This window comes from Danio rerio, chromosome 17 (assembly GCF_049306965.1).
Source record: "Danio rerio strain Tuebingen ecotype United States chromosome 17, GRCz12tu, whole genome shotgun sequence".
NCBI lineage: Eukaryota > Metazoa > Chordata > Actinopteri > Cypriniformes > Danionidae > Danio > Danio rerio.
Window position 1 is genome coordinate 32,441,228 of NC_133192.1, and position 25,609 is coordinate 32,466,836.

A 25,609-nucleotide genomic window follows, 5' to 3' on the forward strand; every position below is an offset into this window, starting at 1 on the left:
TTTCCTTTACCAAACCTTACTGATTTGTGTTAGAATCTTGGGTCCATGCGGGTTTCAATAGGTCTTCTGCTGTGTTTGTGATGATTGGGATGCAGTTAATCAAATTCATCAAAAAATCTACTTTCTGCCACTTTTCCAAATGATCAACTAGAAGTTCTTATTTGTTGCTACATCTGGGATCGATGACAAGACTTTTGTCAGGGAGTGTATAGCTTAGCAGAAAGATAAAAATTGCTACAATAGTAAATAAGTTGCTGTAAAATTTGAAGCAATCCTTTTTACAATGTACAGTACACATAGATTTGTAACAACTGCAACAACCAAGAAGTTATTCACAAAGAATACATCAAAACACTCAGTGCTGTAAAACATGCAAGTGTATAACAGTCATGCACATCCCTTAAAACAATTGGAATATAAGATACTGTTTAGTCTGTAAGTGAGTTTCTACACACACATAATATTGAACAGTTGTTCTGCACTGCACATGCGGTTCTGGATGGACACGGTGCTAGCAACAATGAATTTGCTCTTCAGTGTTTGGACTCTCAGTAATGATTAAATCACACTGAACTGAGCTAAACTGAACTGAACTTAAACACTAAAAACTGAACTACCCTGATCCAGTTACTTTAACCATTTATGTGAAGCTGCTTTGACACAATCTACATTGTAAAAGCGCTATACAAAAAAGCTGAATTGAATTTTCATTAAAAGACATTTAAGTTTTGAAGCTTATTGAATCATAAGTTTAATAAACAATAATTTTTTTCCTGTTTTTATTTTTTTATTATTGCGTTTATTTTGTGCTTTTGCATCCCAAGATTCTCTTTAGTTCTGTAGCTGATTGTGACAAAACAATTCTGCCAGTTCAAAATAAACAGAAAATGCAAGCACTGGGATTTGTTTATTTTCCTGCTGTACTGTAGCTGTATCAAATTGTGACCCTAAAACCAAAGTATGCATTAAACCCTGATTTCAGGGTACCGTTGTAGCCCTAATATTTACTAATGGGAACCATCTTATAAATCAGTACCAGTATTTTTCTAAGGTAGTTCCTACAGGATAAAGTCTAGTACTTGTATCTGTACACTGGTTTATAGTAATACTTGTAAATCGTAAAATATACCTGTATCTAAATGTGCTAACCAGTATTCTTTATATATGAAATGTCTAAATTGTCTAACAGCAAGAAGGTCGCTGGTTCGAGCCTCGGCTAAGTCAGTTGGTATTTCTGTGTGAAGTGTTTGCATGTTCTCCCCGTGTTGGTGCGGGTTTCCTCCGGGTGCTCCAGTTCCCCCCACAAGTCCAAAGACATGCGCTGTAGGTGATTTGGGTAAGCTACATTGTCCGTAGTGTATGTATGTGACTGAGAGTGTATGGGTGTTTCCCAGTGATGAGTTGCAGCTGGAAGGTCATCCGCTGTGTGAAAAACATATGCTGGATAAGTTGGCGGTTCATTTCGCTGTGGCAACCCCTGATTAATAAAGGGACTGAGCCAAAAGAAAATGAATGAATGTCTAAATGATCTGCCATATAGAGGGACAGAGTCAGTGCCACCGTTGCCTATTTGTAGCCTCACCACTGATTCATATACTTTGGTTTTGTAATAGGCTTCAAATTCTGCTGGTGCTTCCATTATCTTTTACACTTTCCATCCAACTTTTATCCAACAATCCAGTCAAAAACAAGCTCATATTTAACAGAAGAACTAAACAAAGTTTTCTTTATTTTGCCACACATCTGACAGCGAATATGGAAAAACAAAATTAGGTTAGACAGTGACAAACTCGTGCATGCTTAGTTTTATTAATACTACAGTCATTTGGTGGTAACGGTTCCATCCTGTTTCCCAAGCAGAGGTTATGAAAATGGAGCTCAACTCTAATGTAAATGTGCACTACATTATGACGTTCAAGTTAAGCTAGTTGATGCAAACAACAGAGTGAGGATTGAACTAAACCAGTGATCAATGGCCTTAATCTGCAGTACAGTCACTTTTTCATCCTTGATGGCTGATTAAGTATTATTTTTATTTCTATTAATTTAAATAGAGAAAACAATAACATGTATTAAATAATCAAAGGACAATTCCGTCATCATTTACTCTCCCTTTCCTTCCCTTTCCTAAACACAAACGAAGATATCCTGAAGAAAGCTGGAGACCTGGAAACATTGACTTCCGTATTATAGGTTTGTAATGATTGCAGGTTTTAGCTTTCGTCAAAATATCTTGTTTTGTGTCCAACAGAAGAAAGAAACTTATAAAGGTTTATAACAACTTGAGGGTGAGTAAATAGTGGGGAATTTGGGTGAACCACCCCTTTAAAACGCGGGAAGGTAGCTGCAGTCCCCTTACTTACCAGCCGGTGGCAGCAAAAGCTAAATAATAATAATAAGATAAGGGAGAGAGATTTCAGTATAAAACAATGTTTAACGTGCAATTGTTTAAAACACAGGTCTTTTGATACTGTTAATAGATGTTACAGTGTTAGGATTGGTCAGTGCTTTGATCATATACTGAACTTGGACAAATTGTTCCTAATATGTTCCTTCATGTGCTTTGGCATCACATTTGTCCATTAGATCGGCTATTTTAGTTGGTTATTCAAAGCAAAAGAGAAGGGTTTTCCTCCTAATCCATCTCTTTAACAGCCTAGGGAGTGGGTGAGACAGTCAAAACAGAGTCACTTCAAATATCGGTGTCCTGAGATAACAATTAAAGGCGAATAAAACTGAGACTCCACTTTAGTCTGTAGTCAATGGCCCCGCTTTAGCTTTGCCAAGCCACTTGTTCCCAGAAAATCAAGAAAGTTCAATGTGGTGGTGGTCATGTTACACCACACGCCATTGCATTATACTCATGTCCTTTCCTCCGGTGGAGACTAAGTGGCTGTCGTCAAACAGGAAGTTAACATTGGTGACGTGGCTGCTATGTCCACTGTAGATGTGACTAGGCGCCTGCAGAGAGAAACAGGACAATGTTTTATCCTTATTTGTCACCCGGATGAATCATAACAATATTTATAAGATCTAGAAGTGTTTCGTACCCTGGACTGAGAGCAGGGGAATGAAAAGAGGTGAACTTTGCCAAAGTCGTCTCCGGTCACCAGCAGTCTCTTTGCATATGAACTGCACACAGCATTGATGTCGGTACCGTCTGAGCCATCTGGCCACAATCCTGATGAATAAAACAAACACTATATATATTTATGACTGGACATTTACATCTTCATATACAGTAAAAGGCACTTTGTGTAGTTACAGTATAGACGTGCTGATATATATTTAAAGTTAAATGCGTGGCTAATAACTTTATAGGGATGTATTAATTTATTAACTGTATTAGTTTAGTATTATTATTATTATTTTCTTTCACTTTCGTCAATTGGTGAAGTTTATTCCTGTGGCCACTGGTTTGGGAATTGTGGAGCTGCGCATCGATGGATTTGCTCTTCAGTGTTTGGACTTTCAGCAGTGAAATTTAAACCACATTGAACTGAACTAAACTGAAATTCAGCTCTGAAAATTGGACTGAAACAGTTTCAATTTACTAGAACTTCTATGTTAAGCTGTTTTGACACAATCTATATTGTAAAAGCGCTATAGAAATAAAGATGAAAATTGAATTATTATTATTATTTCACACCGCTAACATTAAGCTTACCAAAAACATGGAAGCCCAGAGTACAAGTGAAAGTGGCCCATTCAATATCCCGAGTGGTTTCCACACTCACAACTTGCTTACACACAGAGGGAATCCCTGAAAGACAACAATCATTAACTGAATTTATAATGTGAATTATTGGATTTCATAGAGAAGCCAGTTTAAACAAACAAAACAAAACACTTTGCAAATACATGTCAGCTTACACCAGGGGTGGCCAACCCTGTTCCTGGAGAGCCACCTTCCTGCAGATTTCAGTTGCTACCCATATCAAACACACCTGAACCAATTAATTAGGACCTGAACACCACGTGATAATTACAGGCAGGTGTGTTTGATATGGGTAGCAACTAAAATCTGCAGGAAGGTGGCTCTCCAGGAACAGAGTTGGCCACCCCTGGCTTACACTAACCCTAACCCCAACCTACATATAATCTATTGAGAATTGGTTGGCATGTAGATGCAATGTAACCTAAAATCCAAAAACATATTAAAGGCACCATCAAAATAAAGTGATACCTAAAACAGACATTCTTATCCAAACCTTTATGGGTTTTATTAATCTGAAGATATACTAAAGAAAGCTGAAACCCTGTAACCATTGAATTCCATAGTAGCAAAAACAAATACTATGGAAGTCAATAGTTTTACATTTCCAGCATTTAAAAAAATATCTTGTTTTGTGTTAAAGAGTGGAAAGAAGCTTTGAAACCAGTAAAGAGTGAGTAAATAATAATTTTTCAATCATTTTTCGTTTTTTTTTTTAAACTATGGTGAACTATCCCTTTAAACTAAAGCAATAAAAGATTTGAAGAATCAGATCTTGGAAAAATTGCATATATGAAGATGCCATATTTTAATAAAGTCTAACTTAAAGACACAGAAAAGTATGTCACACTTTGAAAACAGTGCAGGTATTTGTATGACAAACTAATATTTTTATTAGAGGTTTTATTTCTGTGTCTTGACTAAACTACTGTCAATAATTAATAACACCTAAAAAACATGCTAAAAACATTGTATCAGTCCTTACAGTACAGGATCTCATAGTCCCCTGAGTTGGATACCAAGTACTGAGAATCCACAGACCAATCCAGATGGGTGATGAAACTTGAATGACCCTGTGAGCAATAACAGACAGTGCAAACAAAAACAATTTAATTTCAGAAGGCAGAGACATTGAATAATGGTAGTTTTGTTTTAAAGTTTTTTTTTTTAACATATGATTTATAAAAAAGCTAAATAGACTATAACATAAAATAAGAAAAAAGAGACGATTAACAGAATTAAAACAAGCCTACATTTAAAGCAAAATAAAAAATAATACATATATAAAATGTAATAATAAAAATGTAATTTGAAATATTAGGTCATTTAATAGTAGTGGCTCAATTAAGGAAATGTATTTTCAAGCATACAAATAATGTATACTTTTAATGCTTCTTTCTGATGACTCTAATGACTGTAATATATACCATCATGATTTTTGTAAATCATACATTTTTATCATGATTTACAGGCATGCAGTATTTACAGCAAGAATGAAACCTTAAAGTAGACACTACCATGTATATAAAAAATAATTTGACGCATCCTTTGACCAATATAATAAGTCAGCTTTTTGATGTGGGATCTATTACAGACATTACTTATACAAAAGCCATATTGTTGCTTTTAAACACATACTTACTGAGCACTTTCCAACTCTGCTGTATTTCTTGCCATTTTCTGCCACAGCATAAATGTAGATGTAGTTGTCGTGAGACCCTATTGCGAGGAAATTACCATCTGGAACAAATAACCAGGGTTTTTTTTCAACTTAATCAATTGTTAGAGATTTAAAAGAGTGCAAGTTCTTGGCTAACATCCTAATGTTTTCCCAGCAAACAGAAAAAAAAAGCTGCAGGGAGAAGTAACTCTAACCTGGAGAAAAGCGGATCACAGACAGCTGTTCATTCCCATCCGTGTGAACCGTGACGAGATCCTTCGATTCAGTATCGAGCACCAGCCACCTGCAAATAATCATAATGAGTAAAAGCACAAGATTAAAAACACACAGGTCTGAAGAAACACACATAAATATAGCTGCAGGCAGGGATTATTGTGCTTAGAGGTCAATAGAATTCATGTAAAAAGATTATTTAATGTTTAGTAACCCATAAACACTTAAATCAATGATGAAAAATGCAAATATTAGCCATTTCAGGTGAATTAGCAGACAAATTCAGTATTTTTGATCTTCATGATTGTCATAGCACCACCGGTTCTCCAATTCCATTTAAAAAATGTCATGATGATCTATCTATCTATCTATCTATCTATCTATCTATCTATCTATCTATCTATCTATCTATCTATCTATCTATCTATCTATCTATCTATCTATCTATCTATCTATCTATCTATCTATCTATATATATATACTCAAAGTTTTGGTTTTAAAACAGCGTTTGTTAATTTTTTACTTTATTTATTTATTTATTTATTTTTTTTAATGAAAAAGCTCCTTGTCCTTTTCCATTTTTACTGTTTCAGTTTCTACATTATACAGCCTTAAATGCATAGTACGTGATAAATTACAACCACTGGGTCTGCGCATATATTGCCTGCATATGTACATGCTGCCTACAGGATGTGCAATCATCATGGGTAATGATTCATTTTCAAAAGTCACCATTTCAGTCCATTTACCCTGAAACGTAACACCAGCATTCACATAACAAACCAGGGTCTTTATAATATAAAATAAAACGCTCTGTTTCCACATGTCGAAGATGCCAAAGTACTGTGGACATAAATTTAAGTTTTAAATGTATTTTTTAAAACAAAAGTGCAGCTAGTGTAAATGGCGCCTCATACGGTTGCAACTGTAGTAGCTCCACCAAATTGAAAAGTTTTGGGGATGTAAAGTTGTTTTATAAATTCTAAATTGAAAATTCTACTATTTTAAATAACTTGATATTTAGACATAACTGCACTGGATTTGATTGGGCAAAAAAAACTAAAAAAAAAACTAGCAGTAGCTTGCAAAGAGCTACATGAAATTAAAAAACATCCTAAAAATCTCAAAATGGCGAAAAAAGTGCATACTAGAAATGAAATCTTAAACAAAGATAGACATTATATTTGCCTTGAACCAAGGATTACAATGATGTAAGAAACTAGACTGGACAAGAAACGTTGCAGTTAAGACTGTTCATGTTTTGACCAATGTGGTGCCCCCTATTGGCCCTATTCTTGTATCTTTGCATGATCCCTTTTAGAGAAGAAAAAAAATCCTAACAATCAAGAGCTTCATCTTGAGCCATTATCAGGACTCTTACAGAAAAAAGAAATCTTAGACGGCTGAAGAATGCCTATGGAACAGTGCTATTGTATTCCTGTTTGGCATTAGCATAATAATAAGTGTTTGGCTCTTCAGTGTAACACTCTATTAGACCCCTATTCCCGAATGGAAATGATGTGTCAGGGACCCCGTTGATGAAAAGAAATGGCTGTCCTCACCTGCCTGTCTGCATTCCTACAGCCACCGTCGCCCCAGAGGGGTGAAATCCAGCCGACTGAGCTGAGTCCTGAACGTGAGATGAGAAACATATAGATGAGATCAATCAAACATCCTGTCAACACAAACTCACTTACATCTCGGCCTGAGGAACTGCGGGGCTTGTTTCATTTTAGCTGCAGTAGTAACATGACTTTCAATAACAGGAAACTGATGCGTAAGCTATCAGATGACATTATAGCAATGTAAAAGGATGCTCACCTCTAGTGTCTTGGTCCAGATCGGCTGATGGGAGTCTGAGTCCCACAGGTAGATGTGTTTGTCATGGCCACAGGTGAGGAACTGGTGCTTCAGAGGATGGATAGTAAGGCCCCATAACTCATCTGTGTGGCCCTGGCAATCAAACAGACACAAGACGCAAATTAATTTTGTTTGAAGAGAACACTGAAGAGAACAAACATTGCTTCTTACCATTTAATTTGAATTTGCTAAAGATTTAGTTTTAAAGTTATTATTTATTAAAGTCAAAGTCAGCTTTATTGTCTATTCAACCACACGAACAGGACATACAGAGAATCAAAATTGCATTCCTCTTAGATCCTAAGTGCTTAACATATGATATTAACCCTTTGATGCACTACATGGGTCTAAAGTGACCCGTCTAAGTCTACATTTTTTCTATGTCTATTTTATAGCTTGTGCATCAAAGGGTTATTACAAAAAGTAGAATTTGAAAAAGAAATTACAATAGATACAATTACACAAATAATATAATCTAAAAATATAAGGAAAAATAATTTGTAAACATTACAATTGCACTTAATGGCACATGGCAAGGACAACATGGCACATTTATTTAATAATTCAATTATTATCTAATTAGGAACTTCAAAATCAGGGGTGGGGCGATGCAGTGGCGCAGTAGGTAGTGCTGTCGCCTTACAGCAAGAAGGTCGCTGTATCAAGCCTCGGCTGGGTCAGTTAGCATTTCTTTGTGGAGTTTGCATATATATATATATATATATATATATATATATATATATATATATATATATATATATATATATATATATATATATATATATATATTTGAACTACTTTAATAAAAAACTACTTTAATAAAAAAAAATCTTAAAACTGTAATTAAAAAAAGAAAAACAAAACAGCAAGATTAATTTACATACTTTTTAAGGATTTTAGATTGAACAATGATTAATAAAATAATTATCAATAAAAGTTATTCTTTTAATCAATGTTATTTTTAAAAAATGATCATTGTAATAAATATTAAAACCAGTGTGCGAATTATCATTAACATTATGATTTAAAATACAGAACAGAGGGAAACATTTCTCACTATTAAGAAGAGTTGACCACCTATACATCTTGTTTTGACCTCCTTCAGGGTGGATCAAGGGTTAATGCCCCTGAAACCCCCCTGTAATTCACAACCTGATTAAAACTGATAAATAATTATATAAATTATATTTATATTTATATAAGTATCTTACAATCTATATTTGTCATAAAGCAGCAGTTGTCACTGTTTCCTATTTTCTCTCTTTACAATGATATGTTAGTGCCATTTCTTCGTAAATGTTTTGTTTATAAAAAGTTTGATGAGTATAAGATGTCAGCAAGTCTCTTATCCAAAGGTAAAAATTAAGAAAATTAGAAAAATATTTATGCAATATCCAACTTCAAACAGTACATATATAATTATGCCATACTGTAATAATAATTAAAAAATACATTTAAAAAAGTTAAAATAATTATATGCTGTATATTATAAATCTTTTGAAAGACCCCTTGGAATATTAGTGACCTTACCTGGGTAATGGGTATGAACTCTCCATCCAGACTGCCTTGTAGGACATAGTTTTTGGTGGTGCCAATAAGAACCGTTTCTCCCCGTCCCTCAGCCACAGTGCGAACAGGGCCATATAACTCTGGCACCTCATAATAACACACAAAACTTGGGTTAAATTGTGACCGCCTGCTTGACCATGGTAATATACAAATAAATAAAAAAAAATCCTTACCTCCACTGTTTGAATCTTCTGAAAATTTTCATCCCATGATATGAGTTTACGATCCTTCCCACCCGAGACCAACGTCCCATTTCTCAACATGCAAAGTGCAAAAACGCTGGCTTCATGTGCTCCCTGAATGGCCAAGCTAATACGGTTAGACCCTGTCAAGCATGAGCACAAAACCAGCATTACATAAACCCACTGAACCAATCCAGCCATTAAAGGTGTTCACAGTCTACATGAAAAGATTGTATTGATTTGTGTTAAAGGGCACCTATTTTAAGATTCAAGAGAAGTCTTTTGTGTCTCCAGAATGTGTCTGCAAAGTTTTAGCTCAAAACACCCATCAGATTATTTATTATACCTTTTGAAATGTTGGATTTTTTTTTTTTTTTTGCTTTGAACACAATGTAGCTGTTTTTGTAGGATGTGCCTTTAATGCTAGTTCTCCCCACCCACCATTCTCATGTGCCTGTCAGAGTGTGCTTTATTCTTCGGCTGCCTTAGATAAACAGCACAGTGACAGACAAGAAGGAAACAGATCTCACGTAACGTTTGTGAGAAATACTACAGTATGAACTTTCCCAATAATTATTTGATGTATTTGTTGTGGCGTTAATTAGTCAATGAGAATGAGGAGTCACACACAATGTAGTTATAATGTTCACACACACACACACACACACTCAACGTCACTTTGCAGTAGGCCTCAAAATGGGAGGGATTTGGATGCTATTTTAACATAAGAAAATAAAAAAAAGAGACTTGTTGTCTTTATATAACTCCAATATGACTGTGGACACACTATACCTACACACAGTTCTGTCCAAACGGCTTACAAAAGATGATTTTCATCATAGGTGCTCTTTAAAATAGAACATAATCTCTCACCTATGATCACTAAATTAAGAAGCAGTAGGTTCACCCTTAGAAAACACAGCTGTACAACACTCATTCAAATGAATTTACAGAGTTCCATGAAGGTAGACTTCTACAAATCATTAATATCAATCAATAAGTAACTCCATAACAAGAACAAATGTTTTATTCATTTACCTTTGCCCCACACAAGTATATTTCCACTCGAGTCTCCAGTGATGGCGTCACCATTTTCTGAAAAAGTCACACACAATACAAACTTGGGCTTCTCTTGTTTCTGCAAGAAACATAAATATAACTTTATTTTTAAAGCAGAAATGCAACAGATGTATCACATTAAACACAGAGCCAATACAAGCATTTTATACAGTCTACAACTACACAGTCCAAGTGAACTGTTTAGACACACATGACTAAATCAGACCCAGAGTGTATACAGGAATCAGAGAGTGAAATTCACTACCCTTTAAGACCTTTTTAAAGACTCTTTCAATATATTTAAAGACCTTATAACCACTTTTCAATCAAAAAAACTGGTGTTATTTTAACTTACAGTATATTTACAAAATATTAATGTAAGAAATTAATCTAAAACTAAAGCTTTATTCATATACTGAATAAAAACATATTCAATCTAGCTACTTCAGCAGGTTGGCGTCTATAAAAATGTAGAAATAATGGTCTTGCCTTGGTTACTGCGATAAACAAAGCAGCATGATGTCAAATCTAGTAGGAGTTCATTGATTTTATAAACTACACAGCATCTTGATATTCACAGATTTAATTCATGCAAACTTAAGCATACAACCATTCATTGCATCATCAAATTTGATTAAAGAAAATGTAATACCTTGCAAAATAGCATTTAATCCTTTTAATACTTTTTAAGGCCCTTAATTTTCTCTACATTGATTTGTCAACTTTTAATACTTTTTAAGACCTCGCGGACATCTTGCAGACCTTAAAGAGACATTTCACTCAAAAATGAAAATGCACTAGTAATGTAATACTTCCATGTGTGTGTTTTTGATCATAGAAGCATAAAACAGTCGCATTAAAGGATGAGCAGATGTCTCTACATTTTACCACATGGCACTCATGATGCACATGCACATGTTTTTCCGAATAAAATAAAAAAAAAAAAATCTGATTTCATAAAAATGGTCTTGTGGCTTATGGGAGATTACCTCAAAAAGACCCTGCTTTTTCACAAGAGACCCCTTTTCTAATGACCAGAAGCACAGATGTGATTTCCCACATGTTACAATTATATTAGCATCTGTCGGGTGGAAATCAGCAGCAAACACTGACTCATTGGAGCACTAAAAGGGGAGAGAAAAAAAGACATAGATGCGCAAATCAGGTTATTTCTGCACTCCCAATGCTGACCCAATGTAGACAATGCTAATAAATCTATGCTGAATACTGAAGCGCTCACCTTGACTTCAGCGAGTCTGTCTTCCCTCTGCCAGTCCCACACAGAGAGCATGTGGTCATTGGAGTCATCCACAACACACAACCAGCTTCCACCGTTCTGAATGTAATGAAAATTTTTTTTATAACACTGAAGCTCATTTTGACAGATAAAGTTGAGGTCAGAATTATTAGTAACCCTGTATGTTTTTTCTCTCATTTCTGATTTTTTCAAAACATTTCTAAACATAATGGTTTAATAACTCATTTCTAATTACTGCTTTATTTTATCTTTGCCATGATGACAGTAAATGATATTTTACTATATAATTTTCAAGCCACTTCTATACAGCTTAATGTGACATTAAAAGGCTTAACTAAGTTAAATAGGGTAACTAGGCAGGTTAGGGTAATTGTATAAAGATGGTTTGTTCTGTATCGATCAAAATTTAGCTTAAAGGGGCTAATAATATTGACCTAAAAAGGGTTTTAAAAATGTAAAACTGCTTTAATTCTAGCTGTAATAAAACAAATAAGACTTTCTTCAGAGGAAAAAATATTATCAGACATACTGTGAACATTTCCTTGCTCTGTTAAACATCATTTGGGAAATATTACAAATATTTTGACGTCAACAGTACATTTAAACTGAGCAGGCTACAGAAAATACCTAATAATTCAGGTCTGAAGGGGTTAAATTAAATTCAATTCATCTTTATTTCTATAGCGCTTTTACAATGTAAATTGTGTCAAAGCAGCTTCACATAGAAGATTATAGTGCCCAGACAATAATAGCAAGGCAAGAAATTAGTTTATTTGTACCTCATGGCAGTAAAAATGCCTGTGTATGTACTATTAATGAGACAATTGATTTCCCTTTGACAAATAAATGCTGGCAGGAGAGCTGGGACTGACTGACAATGCATTTTACGCCTGGTAACAACAAATATCTATAATGCCTATGACCTTAAGTTTTTTATTATGTTTGATTAAATGTTACCTATCTTGCCTATCCTGTAGCTGTTTGTGAATTTAAAAGCTGTGCAAAGTTTTGTTGCTGTTGTTAATGTCTTTGATTTTTTTTCTTTTGTTATGGTGCCACTAATCAACTCCGACTGAGCATCAGGAGAAGAAGCAGCATCTGGAACATGATGTAAAGCTCAAATCTAATTGAACAACCAATTTCTCTGTGGGGGGACATGGAAAATAATTGACAGACTGGTTGGAAAAAATATGCCTTGTCATACTGATTTATAGCAAGAGTCTTTGTTATTGTGAAAGGGCCTTAACACTGTCAAACTGTGTGTTGACAAGATGAAATTGCATTGATTTTGACTTTTGGGTATGATAATAGTTTTTTATGGTTTACTGTGGTTTGGAAAAGTCACGGTTTTAAAAACACTAATATTTTCTGCTATACCGTTTAAAGGTATATATGTAAGTTGTTGTTGTTTTGTTGACAAAGACTATTTAATTTTATTTGTTTAGAGCAGCAGTAGCAAAGAAACATCCAAATCAAGAGCTACTGGTCAGCCCATGATTCAACAAACATCTTTAAAAAATCACTTGCACACCAACATCCTGTAGACCAATAGACCTGAACCATGCAGTGGCTTACTTTATATCCACAGAAAAGAAAGATATCCAAAGATAGCTCTTTTAAGTTTTAAAGAAATGTATGTTTTTTTTAACTAATGAAAATAGCAGAGGTCAATGATTTATTTTAATTATTTAGCCTGACATGTTTACTGCTCCAAAATATTATAAATGTTTCTCAAAATCAAATATATAGTTTTCAATGGGGGAAAAAGGTTGCTGTTTTTTACCCAGACATTTAAAAAGAACATATTGCAGAGCTTTAATCATAATACTGTAAAATAATGTGATATTTTTATCCAAGGTTAACGTACCGTCAGAATCTTACACCGGCCCATGCCTACATTTGTCTAAACATCCTCCATTTGTGTTTTACACACATATTAGTGTATGAGTATATTGCATGCTTGGCTAGTAAGATCGGACTGCTCTACTAAGGCTTACACATTCGCAGTGAGTTTATTTGCACTAAACAGATTTTCTACAAGATAGCAAAACTAAACTAAAATGGCAGAAATAGAACAACAACAAACTGCAGAAGATAGTAGAAAACAACAGACATGTTGAGAAGTACACACAAGTGGATTAATAGGAATCGTTTAAAGATTTTAAAGTTTAAAGACATTTTATGACTCATATGTTTGTAGAGGTAAACTGGACAAAGGTTAATAATTTTTAGAACGCATTTGCTATCTAAACATGCTATCTAATGAGGTATACTTTAAAAAGCTGATGATTTAAAGCTGAATCAAATTACATTGAAATGGAGGACATCTGTAATTTCTGCAATGCAGATAAAGACAATCTTTTTTATTTATTTTTTGAATGTAATGTTGTAAACAGTTTTTGGTAGGATCTAGCAAAATATATTTTTAAAATAACAAAACTTAGTTATTATTTCACATTAAAATATATAATTTTTTTTATAATGAAAACACATTTAACAAAAGTCTAGAATATATTGTTCATTTCTTTATTTTATTGGCAAAATTTCACATACACAAACAGAATTTGCTAAGTCATCTCCCACATTAACAGTTTTTTGTATCAATTTTGATTTCTTTATTTCTACTGTGAAATTGTTGAAAAGCAAAAAAAATCTGAAATATGTATCAATTATTATTCACTTTTTTTGATTCCCCCGTTAATTCTTAAAATCATTGGATGTTGAAATGCTGTAAACTATGCTTTGTGTATTTATTTGTATTTTTTGTTTTACATTTGTTTATTTTTTACCATTGTTATATTAGTTTTTTTTGTGTTCACCTTTTATATTGTGTTGTATGTACAGTATGTTCTTGATGGTTTGTACAATTAAAAAAAAGATTCAAAGCTGATGATTTTGCTGTGGCACATAATAATCTTCATTATTATCATCAACAGAAAGTCTCTGACTCTTACCGATTTTGAGAAGGAGAGACAGACCAGCGCTCGATCAAAGAAACCGCTTCCGAGGATGTGCAAAGTGTTCAAACTCACAGAGTCCCACACGCGCACATGAGGAGCCAACTGCTGCCAGACAAAATCACAAAAAATCACACAGATTACATTTGATCATTTGTTACGACAGACTCTTGAGGCACATGCGACAACATTCAGATTTATTATGACAGGTTTAAGCTTATTATATTAGCAATGAGCTATTTCGGTTATAAATATGTGAGCTGAAACATCCGTCTTACTTTTCCATCTGAGGATGTGCCAGCCACTTGTCCTGTTGCTATGGTGATTTTATCAGGATGGACAGCGAGGCTGCGGGGAGGAGAGAAGAGGTGAAGGATGTAGAGGCGATGACACAGCAGACAGGGCACATCGCACATTTATACATCACAACACAATGACTCAGAGCTTCATGTGTCACAGTGCCGGTCATAAAAACACTGGAAACATTTTTATTACAGGTCGTTTGTTACTGTTTTTCAAGGTCTTTGAGTTACAGTGAACATTGCAGTGACATGCTGCAAAGTCCTGCAAAGAATAACAAACAGTATAATAATAGAGATTATTGTGTGATGCTTGGGTCTTTTCTTTCAGCCTGAAATTGGAGGTCAAGTGGAAATGTTTACTTTGTCTTATTTACTTTGTATCATGTTATACTCAATTGAGTCTTTGAGGCCCAGAAGTCACAGATGACATACATGCTACTATTTGATGGTTGATGGCCTCTTGTGTTAACCAAGTATTATTGAATTTTTTTTTATTATTTTAACGCATTTTAAAATGCAATGTGTACTGTAGAGTAGTCAACATTTAAAGTGGAACATCATCTATCATCAAAGTTATCCTAAAACTATTGAACACCCATTATTGTCTTAGGACAATTTTTGAAAATGTTTTTGATCCGCATTAAATGTTGACAACTGTATATATGACTAGATGTATGTGTATATTCTGTATGTTCATACTTTACCTGACAAAAAAAGTCTTGTCACCTATCCATTTTTTAGAAACAACATATAATAACTTGACTTCTAGTAGATCATTTGGTATCAGAAGTGGCTTATTTGAAAGGCTAAGGCCTCTAGATTAAGCTTATTTTACCAAAATAAAATACAATCATCCCTTTATTTTTAATTATTTGATTAGGACAGTAAGGTCTGACTTTGCTTAGACAAAAGTCGTCACTTAACAGAAATAATGTACAGTATAGAATATAAAGTTATCGTGCAGTGGAAAAAGAATTAATATTGTGTTTGACTCCCATGAGCTTGGAGGACTGCATCCATACATCTCTGCAATCATTAAAATAATTTCCTAATAAAGTCATCTGGAATGGCAAAGAAAGCATTCTTGCAGGACTCCCAGAGTTCATTAAGATTCTCTGGATTCATCTTCAATGCCTCCTCCATCTTACCCCAAATATGCTTAATAATGTTCATTTCTGTTGACTGGGCTGGCCAATCCTGCAGCACCTTGACCTTGTTTTCTTTCAGTAACTTTGATGTGGAGGCTGAAGCATGAGAAGGAAGCGCTTTCCTGTGGTTTGTAATGTTATGGGAAGCACAAATGTCTTGATACCTTAGGCTGTTGATATTGCAAGACTTTTGACAGGTAGTGTATATATGCTTTATTATTATAATAATTATTGTTATTATTATTATAACTTTGTTCAAAATATTTAAAATCAATGGTTTTGATTTTTGGGTATATTTCATTTATGTATTTTATGCTATAATAATCTAAGTGTTTCCCAGAGATGGGTTGCGGCTGGAAGGGGATCCGCTGTGTAAAAATGTGCTGGATAAGTTGGCGGTTCATTCCGCTGTGGCAACCCCGGATTAATAAAGGGACTAAGCCGACAAGAAAATGAAATGAAAATAATCTAAGTATTGCTAAGCATCTTAAAAAAACAGAGCATCTACTTGAAAATATGAATCTTTTGTAATACTGTAAATGCCAATACATTCTTTTTAGATATATTTAATGTATATATTCTGAATATAACATTACTTGCAGTGAAAATATGGTTATGTCATTTTGTGATGTCCTCATTATAGTGTTACATTATATTAAAGTATTGACTAATAATAAAAAGCTGTGTACTACTGTAATTACACTACATGGTTACAATGATGGTGAGGTTTAGCGTTAGTTTGGTATATGTAATTATGCATAATTTAAAGCTATTACTATAATAAAACATGAAACAGATAAATTGTTCCCAAAAAAACTTTTGAACAATTATAAAGTAATATTTTCCATGACTAAATACAGAAATTTTGATCAACAAATTAATATGAACCTGAAATTTCAATTATAAATACAATGTAACAAATTTTATTACATTTTATGTGTAATGCATGATTATTAACTAATTCTGAGCTTGTAAAATGACCTTGAGGTCTCTCATACATACCAAAGAGACAAAATACAGACTCAAGGATGGCAATGGAATGAATAATAACCTTCAGAGACATGACTAATGATAAATATACTGTAGAATTGCACATCAAAGCAGAAAATTAAACAACATTGCTCAAAAATTCTTTATTCAGCACAGGCTTGAAAAATATGCCGCTGCATATCTGAATAATAATTCAAGCAGCTGCATGTTCTTTAGATATGGCATCTTTGATGAAGAGATACTGAATGTAATTTACTGGCCTGATGTGTGAGATCATAGTAGGCTGTGCATTTAAATGAATGATAATGTCAAACAGACCGAAATATAAGTCTTACCACTTGATATCATCAGTATGTCCAGTGTAGTGTCTTTGCAGTTGCTCATCCACATTATACAGCACCACCACAGATGCAATGAAGTAAACCGTTTCCCCCGTCGGGAGCAAGTACAGGTTGGATCGACAGTCGCGGCCCCGGTAACCATAACTGGGTTATAGTCAAGGTCAATACCTACTGATGAGCTTAATAACCTCAGATATAAAGGGATGTGTCTCAATCTGCTGTTTCAATCTGCTTAATGTAGGTTGTGAATCAGTATATCGTAAATGTGCATTTAGGAGCTGGTAAGATCAGAACTGATTATTTTTTATGTACTACACCACAAAACATGGTTTTCTCAGCCAATTAAAATGTTATCACTTGATTGAAAGGGTATTATGAGTGGTTATCAGCTGATAGATATGGGCCAGTAGGGGCCTTCTGCGCCAAGATGTAGATGTAGAAGACATTTATCATCATCCACATGGGTTATCAGCTATAGATCACATACAGCTGCAGCTGAAAGTTAAAGAGAACTATTTATATTATTTCTTAAATTTCCCATCAAGACGATGCGGTGGCGCAATAGGTAGAAGTCAATTTTATGAAACTATTAGAACTACCATATTTTATCCATAACCCATGAGATAAAAATAGTATTTAATAGTCACATAAAAAACACATTCAAATAAAAAGCCTTCAGGCTTTAAATTTTGGTTGCAACATAGGCTCATTCTAAAAACGTAGCCCTATATACATTTCTGACGCTGTTCCTTTTTGCACTGAACACTTACCTCTGTATGGACAGCTTTCCGGCGGTTACAAGTTTGTCCATGTATGTTGGCAGACTTGAGACGCAGAAAAAAAATGACTACGAAGACAGGGTTTGAGTCCGGTGAAGAACATTTCCAGAAAGTAAGACAAAACAAAAGCCATAAAAATGGAATAAACAAGTAAATAGCATTGTGAGAATGTGGTAAAACGTGGTAAAAATCAGACATGGGCTTTTCTTTTTGTGAATTGCTTTTTAAATTGTTGGGTTTAGGGAAATTGGTGGACTGGTAAATATGTGCTTTTAAAATTACTATTGGTTGGGTTTAGGGAAGGGAGAGGGTGGGTCAGTCGATCAGTCAGTCAATCAGTCAAACAGTCAGGCAACAGTGGCCTCCAGTGGATTTACGAGAGAACAGCAGGTGCAAATGGCACACACAAGAGAAAGTTCTCAAAAACTCAAAGAAATCAAAAAGCATACACAGCGCCCTCTGGTGTATTCGCAAAAACAAAAACTCCTGGGACGTATTTGACGGTCTGCAGAAATGTATATAGAGGTACATTTTCAGAATGAGCCTGAATTGTTTTTTTTCAAAGGATTGCGACCCCTGGTGTGTTATCTTAGATTAATGTCACAACAATAGTGTCAGCTGCAGCAGATTTTATAGCAGCAGGTTAAACTTTCTGACACATTAATGGCAATCAAATACATTAAAAATAAAAACAGGCCATGACTAAATATTGAGGATGATCTAACACGACTAAATATTGAGTGGTGGTCTCCAAGAATAAACCAAGAATAGACCTATGTTGAAAACATTATGCTTATCAGTTTCATTAGGTGAGGTAAATATTAAATTAAACTAAATAAAAAATGATTATTAATTTCAGCAGAGGCAACGGCGACGCAGTGGTGCAGTAGGTAGTGCTGTCGCCTCACAGCAAGAAGGTCGCTGGTTCGAGCCTCGGCTGGATCAGTTGGCGTTTCTGTGCGGAGTTTGCATGTTCTCCCTGCATTCGCGTGGATTTGCTCCGGTTTCCCCCACAGTCCAAAGACTTGCAGTACAGATAAATTGGGTAGGCTAAATTTTCCGTTGTGTATGGGTGTTTCCCAGAGATCGGTTGCGGCTGGAAGAGCATCCGCTGTGTGAAACATGTGCTGGATAAGTTGGCGATTCATTCCACTGTGGCGACCCCGGATTAATAAAGGGACTAAGCTGAAAAAAAATGAATGAATATTGCAACAGACGCAATAATTTTAGGCAGATTCTAATTGATGGTCCAAGTGCAGGGCTTGGTGCTGGGACTTTTTTTGAGGTGCTGTGTAATATTAGTGCACCTGCTACAGTCATGGTATGGCAGCAAAGTTCCTTGATTCTAACACTAGAATGAGAGTATAGCTCCAATGCATATTGGTTTGTAGTGTGACCATGACTCAACAGTATTGCGGGCTGCTATGCGTTCATGCTGTTCATTAAAGTGCTTTTGATTTCATTCTCAATCCTGCAGCTTCTCATGTCATAGGACATAATCCTTACTTTGGGGAGTGAACGTTCCAATATACTAGAAAGACTGTGTAATTGTGCCTAATGAGGCAATTGAGATGCACCCTGTGAAAAAGATAAAGTTCTTTGGAACATTTGTGGAGAAGTGCCAGCTGACCCCTTAATATTTTACATTTGCTAGGCTCTGGGTATAATAAACGTCTTAATTTTGCCGCACAAAGTCCTTTTCAGGGAACATTCCAAATGCATTGTGGGTTAGAGCTGAAGAAAATATTCCACTTTGGCAGACTGCAGTGCTCAGCAGATCCAGAGAGAAAACCAGAGTACATGATTAAACATCCTATAGTAACCTAGAATGTGAATACAGAAGTACAACACAGCGAACATACATTATCCACAATAATCTCGCAACATAAAAGTGACCTAGAAACCATATCCATCATTTAGCTCTGGCATTTTAACCAGCTCATTTTCTAGGCTATAATAAATCAATGGGTAATTTAATTTTACAGCTATGAGCGTTCAGAATCAATCTATATTTCTTCTTTTTTTCTTCGCATGCAGCAGCATTAAAGGATACACCCAGTCTAGCTTCAGTTTTTTAGGAGGCAAGTCAGCTTTAGTTTCCAGGCAATAAGTATCCACCAGGTCTTTGGGCATGTACATGGTGATGGGTCGTCCCTTCAAATACATTTTGACATACCCTTCATCTAGAAAAAGCAACATAGATTTTCAGAAGAAGAAAACGCATGGGTCACTGAAGGATCCCTGTCACATCTGTTGTGGCTTTTATTACCAGATTTCGACTGAGCCAGATGAAGGCTCAGCAACTTGAAAGAATGTAATACTTTTGTTCAGAAAGAATGCAAAAAATTTGATCAAACATGACAGTAAAGACATATTAAAAAGATTTCATTTTCAAATAAACACTAACTTCTTATTTATCAGGAAAATGAATGACAGTTTTTATTATAATATTAAGCAGCAGTGTTTTCAACAATGTTAATAGGTACTGTATTTCAGGTTTTCAAGGATGGTGTGACACTGCAGACTGGAGGTATAATGCTAAAGAATCAGTTTTGAGTCACAGAATAAAATTATACTTTTATACACTGTTTTTTCTTTCCAAATGTATGAATATTTCACAATATTATAGTTTTTACTGTATATCTGATCAAATAAATCAAAATCAAAAACGAAACCTTGCAATACTTTAAGTAACATTTATCACTATTAACTTGTGGCTTATTACCTGCCTAATATTACGATACTGACTGTTTATTATTATGAATAATGTGCATATTCGGCATCATATTATTTTAATTCTCTAATCTTACCACACCTGTCAACCCTCCCGTTTTTCCTGGGACTCTACCGAATTTTACGATTCTATCTCACTATCATCCCGTAAAGGTATTTTCCTGTATTTTCTCCTGTATTTTTCAATCCAATATTTTTCAAACTGTCAGACAAGCTCCATAGCGATAAATAGATGCTGTTTCCCAAATGTATTCTGTACACTTGATTTAAAGCGGAGCGAAAGTGATTTTGGGTGTGTGTTTACACAGACATATACACATATTAATAATATTAATATTAATAATAATAATAATAATAATAATATCTAAACATGTCGATCTTGGTGGGTTTTCTTTTAAACAACTAATTTTGTCTTAAATGAGAATAAAAGTTAGTAAAACAATTGAATGCTTTCATTATAAATCTGTGCACTTTTAAAGTGACAACTCTCAAGCAAAAATTCAGAATGAGAGATTAATTCGCTGCTCTCTGAATAGGCTAAACTATTTGCTAATTTATTAGCATTTTTTTCATACCATTTATTTTATCCTTAGTAAATATTAATAGTGATAAAACATATTACTGACCCTTTCAACTTTTATTTACAATGAAACAGCTCCAGATGAACATATTTAGTAATTTTGGGAATTTTATTTTATTTTAATTCTTTTGAAGGGGGAGGGGGGTGCCCCCTATTTTCACATCCCAATGTTAGGAAGGTATGAATCTTACTCAATACCTAAATCCAACTACCACTATGAATGATCAGTAAATTAGGAGCTTATTGAGCTAAAAGTCTTAGTTAATGGTTTCATAATGAAAATTGTACTAATAAATAAAGTGATAAAACATATTTTTGACCCCAAATGTTTGAATGATGAATTGTTTGTATGAAAATGTTAATCCAGAACAAAATAAAAGCGTATGCCAAAATAAATATTAGGAGAAACTGCAACATTACTGGTTCAAACAATATAATGCATTTTATCTTCAGCAAATAATAAAATAGATCAGTGAATCTGGAAAGGAAATGTTTTAATAGATTTTTATTACATACAGTATTCGAGATGCGTTCAATGTAAGTAAAGACAAACAGTGCAAAATCAAATGCAGAAGCATGTGAATGCAACAGGTCCATGAGTTAATGAATTAGTAATAAACACAAAACAAAAATAACAGACAGGCCTGCATGCAAACACAATGGAAAAGACAAAAATACAGATGATAACGCACACTTGAAAGAAAATGAACCTATTTAGAAGCAAAAAAAAGATGAACACGCAGCTCAACAAACATAACCTAAATCAAAGCAAAGTGACACAAAATCAAAACAAAAAGAAAGAAACAGAACACAAAACTCCTTATAAACACCAGGTCACGTCTATTATTACAGCTGTTGGGATTAGTAACAGATCTGAAAGTACTGGCTGGGAGATTTGACTGGGCTCCTGTAAGTGGGCATTTCTAAGGGTGAGTGGACAGGCTGAGATGTGCACTTCCTCAGAGGAAGACTAAACGGAGGGATCTTTCGGTATCCGAGTCGGGCCGCTCTGTCAGACAGAATCTTGACCTCTGATGGGGTGTTGGTGGACTGCGAGGGCACGGCTGACGATGATTTGGGGGGTTCGGCGGATCTGGTCCTTTTGGACGGCCGGTGCAAGTAGATCTGCACAGTTACTGGGTGAAGTGGTCAAATTGGACAGGGCAGGAGCGGGACAGGGTGGAAAGGTGGGATGAAGTATAATCATGATCATGCATGGCCTAAAATTGTTAGATTTTTATCATAATAACAAGACGACAAGGCTTCCACAAGACTAAAAGACATATTCACACCAAAGAGAGCCTTCCAAAGATGTATTTACTTAATAATATAAACTGTGGTCCATTGGAGATAAAAAAAAAATAAAATAAAATACTTGACTGCTCATCTTGGAGCATAATTCTATAAAAGACAGAACGTTTTTGTGTTGTTGATGTAACTACAGCATTCATTTCCAAAATAGTTATTGATCTTGGTGTGAACAGGCCTCAAAAAGCACACTGCAACCATTTTTCATAATCAGTATTTCATCAATATTCAGTAATTTACTGTATACTTAACCTTTGTAACGGCCTGGTTAACCTTTTGTCCATAGGCTACCAGTAAAACAACCAAGAAATCTGTGGTGTCACGAACACAATGTAGCCAAAAAAGTTGTTAAAAGATATTTTATTACAGTGGAAGTTAAAGGGTTAAATACAATCAATTTTAGGCATAAGCAAATATGGGCTCCACAAACACGGTTTAGCTTAAGCTAGGAATAGTCCTTCGCTAAATTAGGTAAAAACTTTTCAGCTTGCGACCCCCAAAATTACAATTCCAGTGATTTGGGACCCCCACTATACTCGGAGGTGGCTATAAACATACAAGGCCCTATCATACACCCGGCGGAAGGCACAACGCAATTATTGTTTGCTAGTTTCAGCTCGGCGCAAGAGTCGTTTTGATGTTTTGCATCAAGCTGTTTAAATAGCAAAGGCATTTGCGCTTATATGTGTGCCCATAGGCGTTCTGGTCTAAAAAAGGAGGCGTGTTGAGGCACATTGCTGGCACGTTGCTATTTTGAGAACTTAGACGGTTCAAAAGACCAGATCAAAGCTGGTCTATTGTCCAGCGCAGAGCACATTATTTGTGTGCCTCGCTTGAACTTTGCTTAATACACAAAGAATGTACAGCAATACGCAAATATCTTTACAAATGAAAAATAAAGGATTAAACTATTACAAAAAATTATTATTTTATAAATATAAAATACAATATAAATATACATAAATATAAAAACCACTGCCTTCATGCCTTCTTCATCTCTGGAAGCTTTTTCAGTCTATTCATAACAATTTGCTTTTGTAAAATGTTTCATCAGTAATCATTATTAGCAGTATTATTTATTGAATGCATATTTATATTTGTTTAATTAAAAACAAGCTTAGATTTGTCCACCTGTCAGGTTTTAGACCATATGGGGCATAGTATGTGTATTTGGGTAGAACTCATTTTTTTGACCACACTTTGTTATTATTGTTCATTTATTTGTTTGCTGGAACTGAATTTAGAAATAGTTTTGAAACAAATATTTGCGCTTAACAAACAAAATTAATTATGTATAGGCTAATATATGTCTGTGCTTACAACACTCTTCCCTATCCACGAGAGTGTAAGTGAAAGTAAACAATGAGGAGGCTCATCTCTTATTCTGTCGCTGTAGATGCTCTGTTTAACTGTTTTCTCTCTAGGGAAGTGTTCTTCCACTTCCAAGTGGAAACTTACTTCTGCAACTTACTATGGCACAGCGCACTGGCTCTTAAAGGGAATGTAAGATGACACTGTGATTGGTTTATTCTCAAAACACACATATAACTCATTAAGAGAATAAGTTCAACCGAGTAAGACCATGCTCCATGGCACAAAGGATTGTCAAAATAGAGCCCATAAACATTGCACACAATGGTGCTCACACACCAGTAGGAACTATGTGAGCTTATTGACAACACAAAAAAGTGCAATCATATAATTTTTATAGTCATTATTAATTTCTTTACTTTAATATTAACCTTACTTAATGAAAATGGTGGGCAATGTTTACAGCACAAGCCTATTCTTGGTTTAATTTTGAAGACAATCTTTGGAGACTTGGAAATCGTCCTCTATGTTCAGTCGTTAGCTTGATTTTTAATGTACATGAGTGCCTTTAAGGTGACACATAGAGCTGTAAAATCAATCTGCTGCAACTAACGCTATTGCTGTGTCATTAATCTAGCATAATAACCCCAGGGGTTGCAATCCAATGGAAAAATAATGGAAAGGCTAATGGTTTTTTATTTACTATAAATACTATTTTTATTTTTTGCAGGTTATGGAAAAATATGGTAATTCTAATAGTTTAATGCCATATAGGATATTTTTGAATATCAGCATGCGACACCTCCTCATTGTCACTTTGATCCCCATGTTGGGAACCACTGAATAGAGTAATTAAGCAATTTTTTATATAAATGACGTATATGATTGGTATGCATCTTGAAACTATTTTATCACACTGACACATTTTTTGTTTAAGTCATTGCAAATTATTTTACTCATACATGCTATATTAAGTCTAGGACTAGGCTTAAGCCTGGTCTCATGTGACAATTTTCAGGCATTTTTTATTTTCTTTAATATTTTCTTTTTTTTCCTATTTTTAGCAAAACATTTGGGATGTTTTGCTTTAGAGAGAACTTTTACTACTGAAGTGTTATCTTGAATTAGATCAAGTGATTAAATGCAAACCCAAGACATGATTTTAGGCCAAATCTATCAATAAGCTAAAAAATAAATATCTTAATTTAAATCCGTAAGTTGAACCAAAAAGATAAAAATGCTGATTATGAAAATGATTTTTTCAGTGCGGATAACAATGGGTAGAGAAGGCACATGGGATACTCCTAAAGGAAAACCATGAACTCTAGAAACAAACTGATATTTTTTTTATTTTTGCGTTTATATGTTCATAGTATTTTGTGTCTGCATAACAAATGCAAATTCGTCATTCACCGACTGTTGCATCGTCAATGAAGAATACTTTGTGTTTGACCTGTGTGACATTTAACTTGTGATTTATGATAAACACCAACGTCCAATTTCAGAGAAAAAACAGAAAAGCTTGTTGATGCAGGATCAAAAATGCCCTTTGTGGACTGAAGAACAAAAACATGTGTGAAGCAAAAGGCAGCAATAAACTACTGTAGTAAAAGGCTTTCACTG

At 34.6% G+C, this 25,609-nt stretch overlaps 1 protein-coding gene across 26 annotated transcripts in view; it reads right to left on the bottom strand.

Annotated features, from left to right (window-relative positions):
• Positions 1-1,698: 1,698 nt before the first annotated feature.
• The window catches only part of eml1 (EMAP like 1), a 101,476-nt gene continuing 77,565 nt past the window's right edge, over positions 1,699-25,609 (bottom strand). For 13 of the 26 annotated variants that reach the window (XM_073927527.1, XM_073927521.1, XM_073927517.1 and 10 more), the window contains 17 exons: positions 20,108-20,237; positions 17,270-17,419; positions 14,773-14,842; positions 14,492-14,602; positions 11,520-11,615; positions 11,269-11,403; positions 10,259-10,358; positions 9,212-9,363; positions 9,000-9,125; positions 7,431-7,562; positions 7,172-7,239; positions 5,591-5,679; positions 5,358-5,455; positions 4,701-4,788; positions 3,668-3,763; positions 3,051-3,181; positions 1,699-2,961 (listed from right to left, as the gene is read on the bottom strand). In XM_073927527.1, coding sequence (XP_073783628.1) covers positions 2,836-2,961; positions 3,051-3,181; positions 3,668-3,763; positions 4,701-4,788; positions 5,358-5,455; positions 5,591-5,679; positions 7,172-7,239; positions 7,431-7,562; positions 9,000-9,125; positions 9,212-9,363; positions 10,259-10,358; positions 11,269-11,403; positions 11,520-11,615; positions 14,492-14,602; positions 14,773-14,842; positions 17,270-17,419; positions 20,108-20,237 — 1,898 coding nt within the window. In that variant the 3' untranslated portion in view covers positions 1,699-2,835. 26 annotated transcript variants of the gene reach the window in all.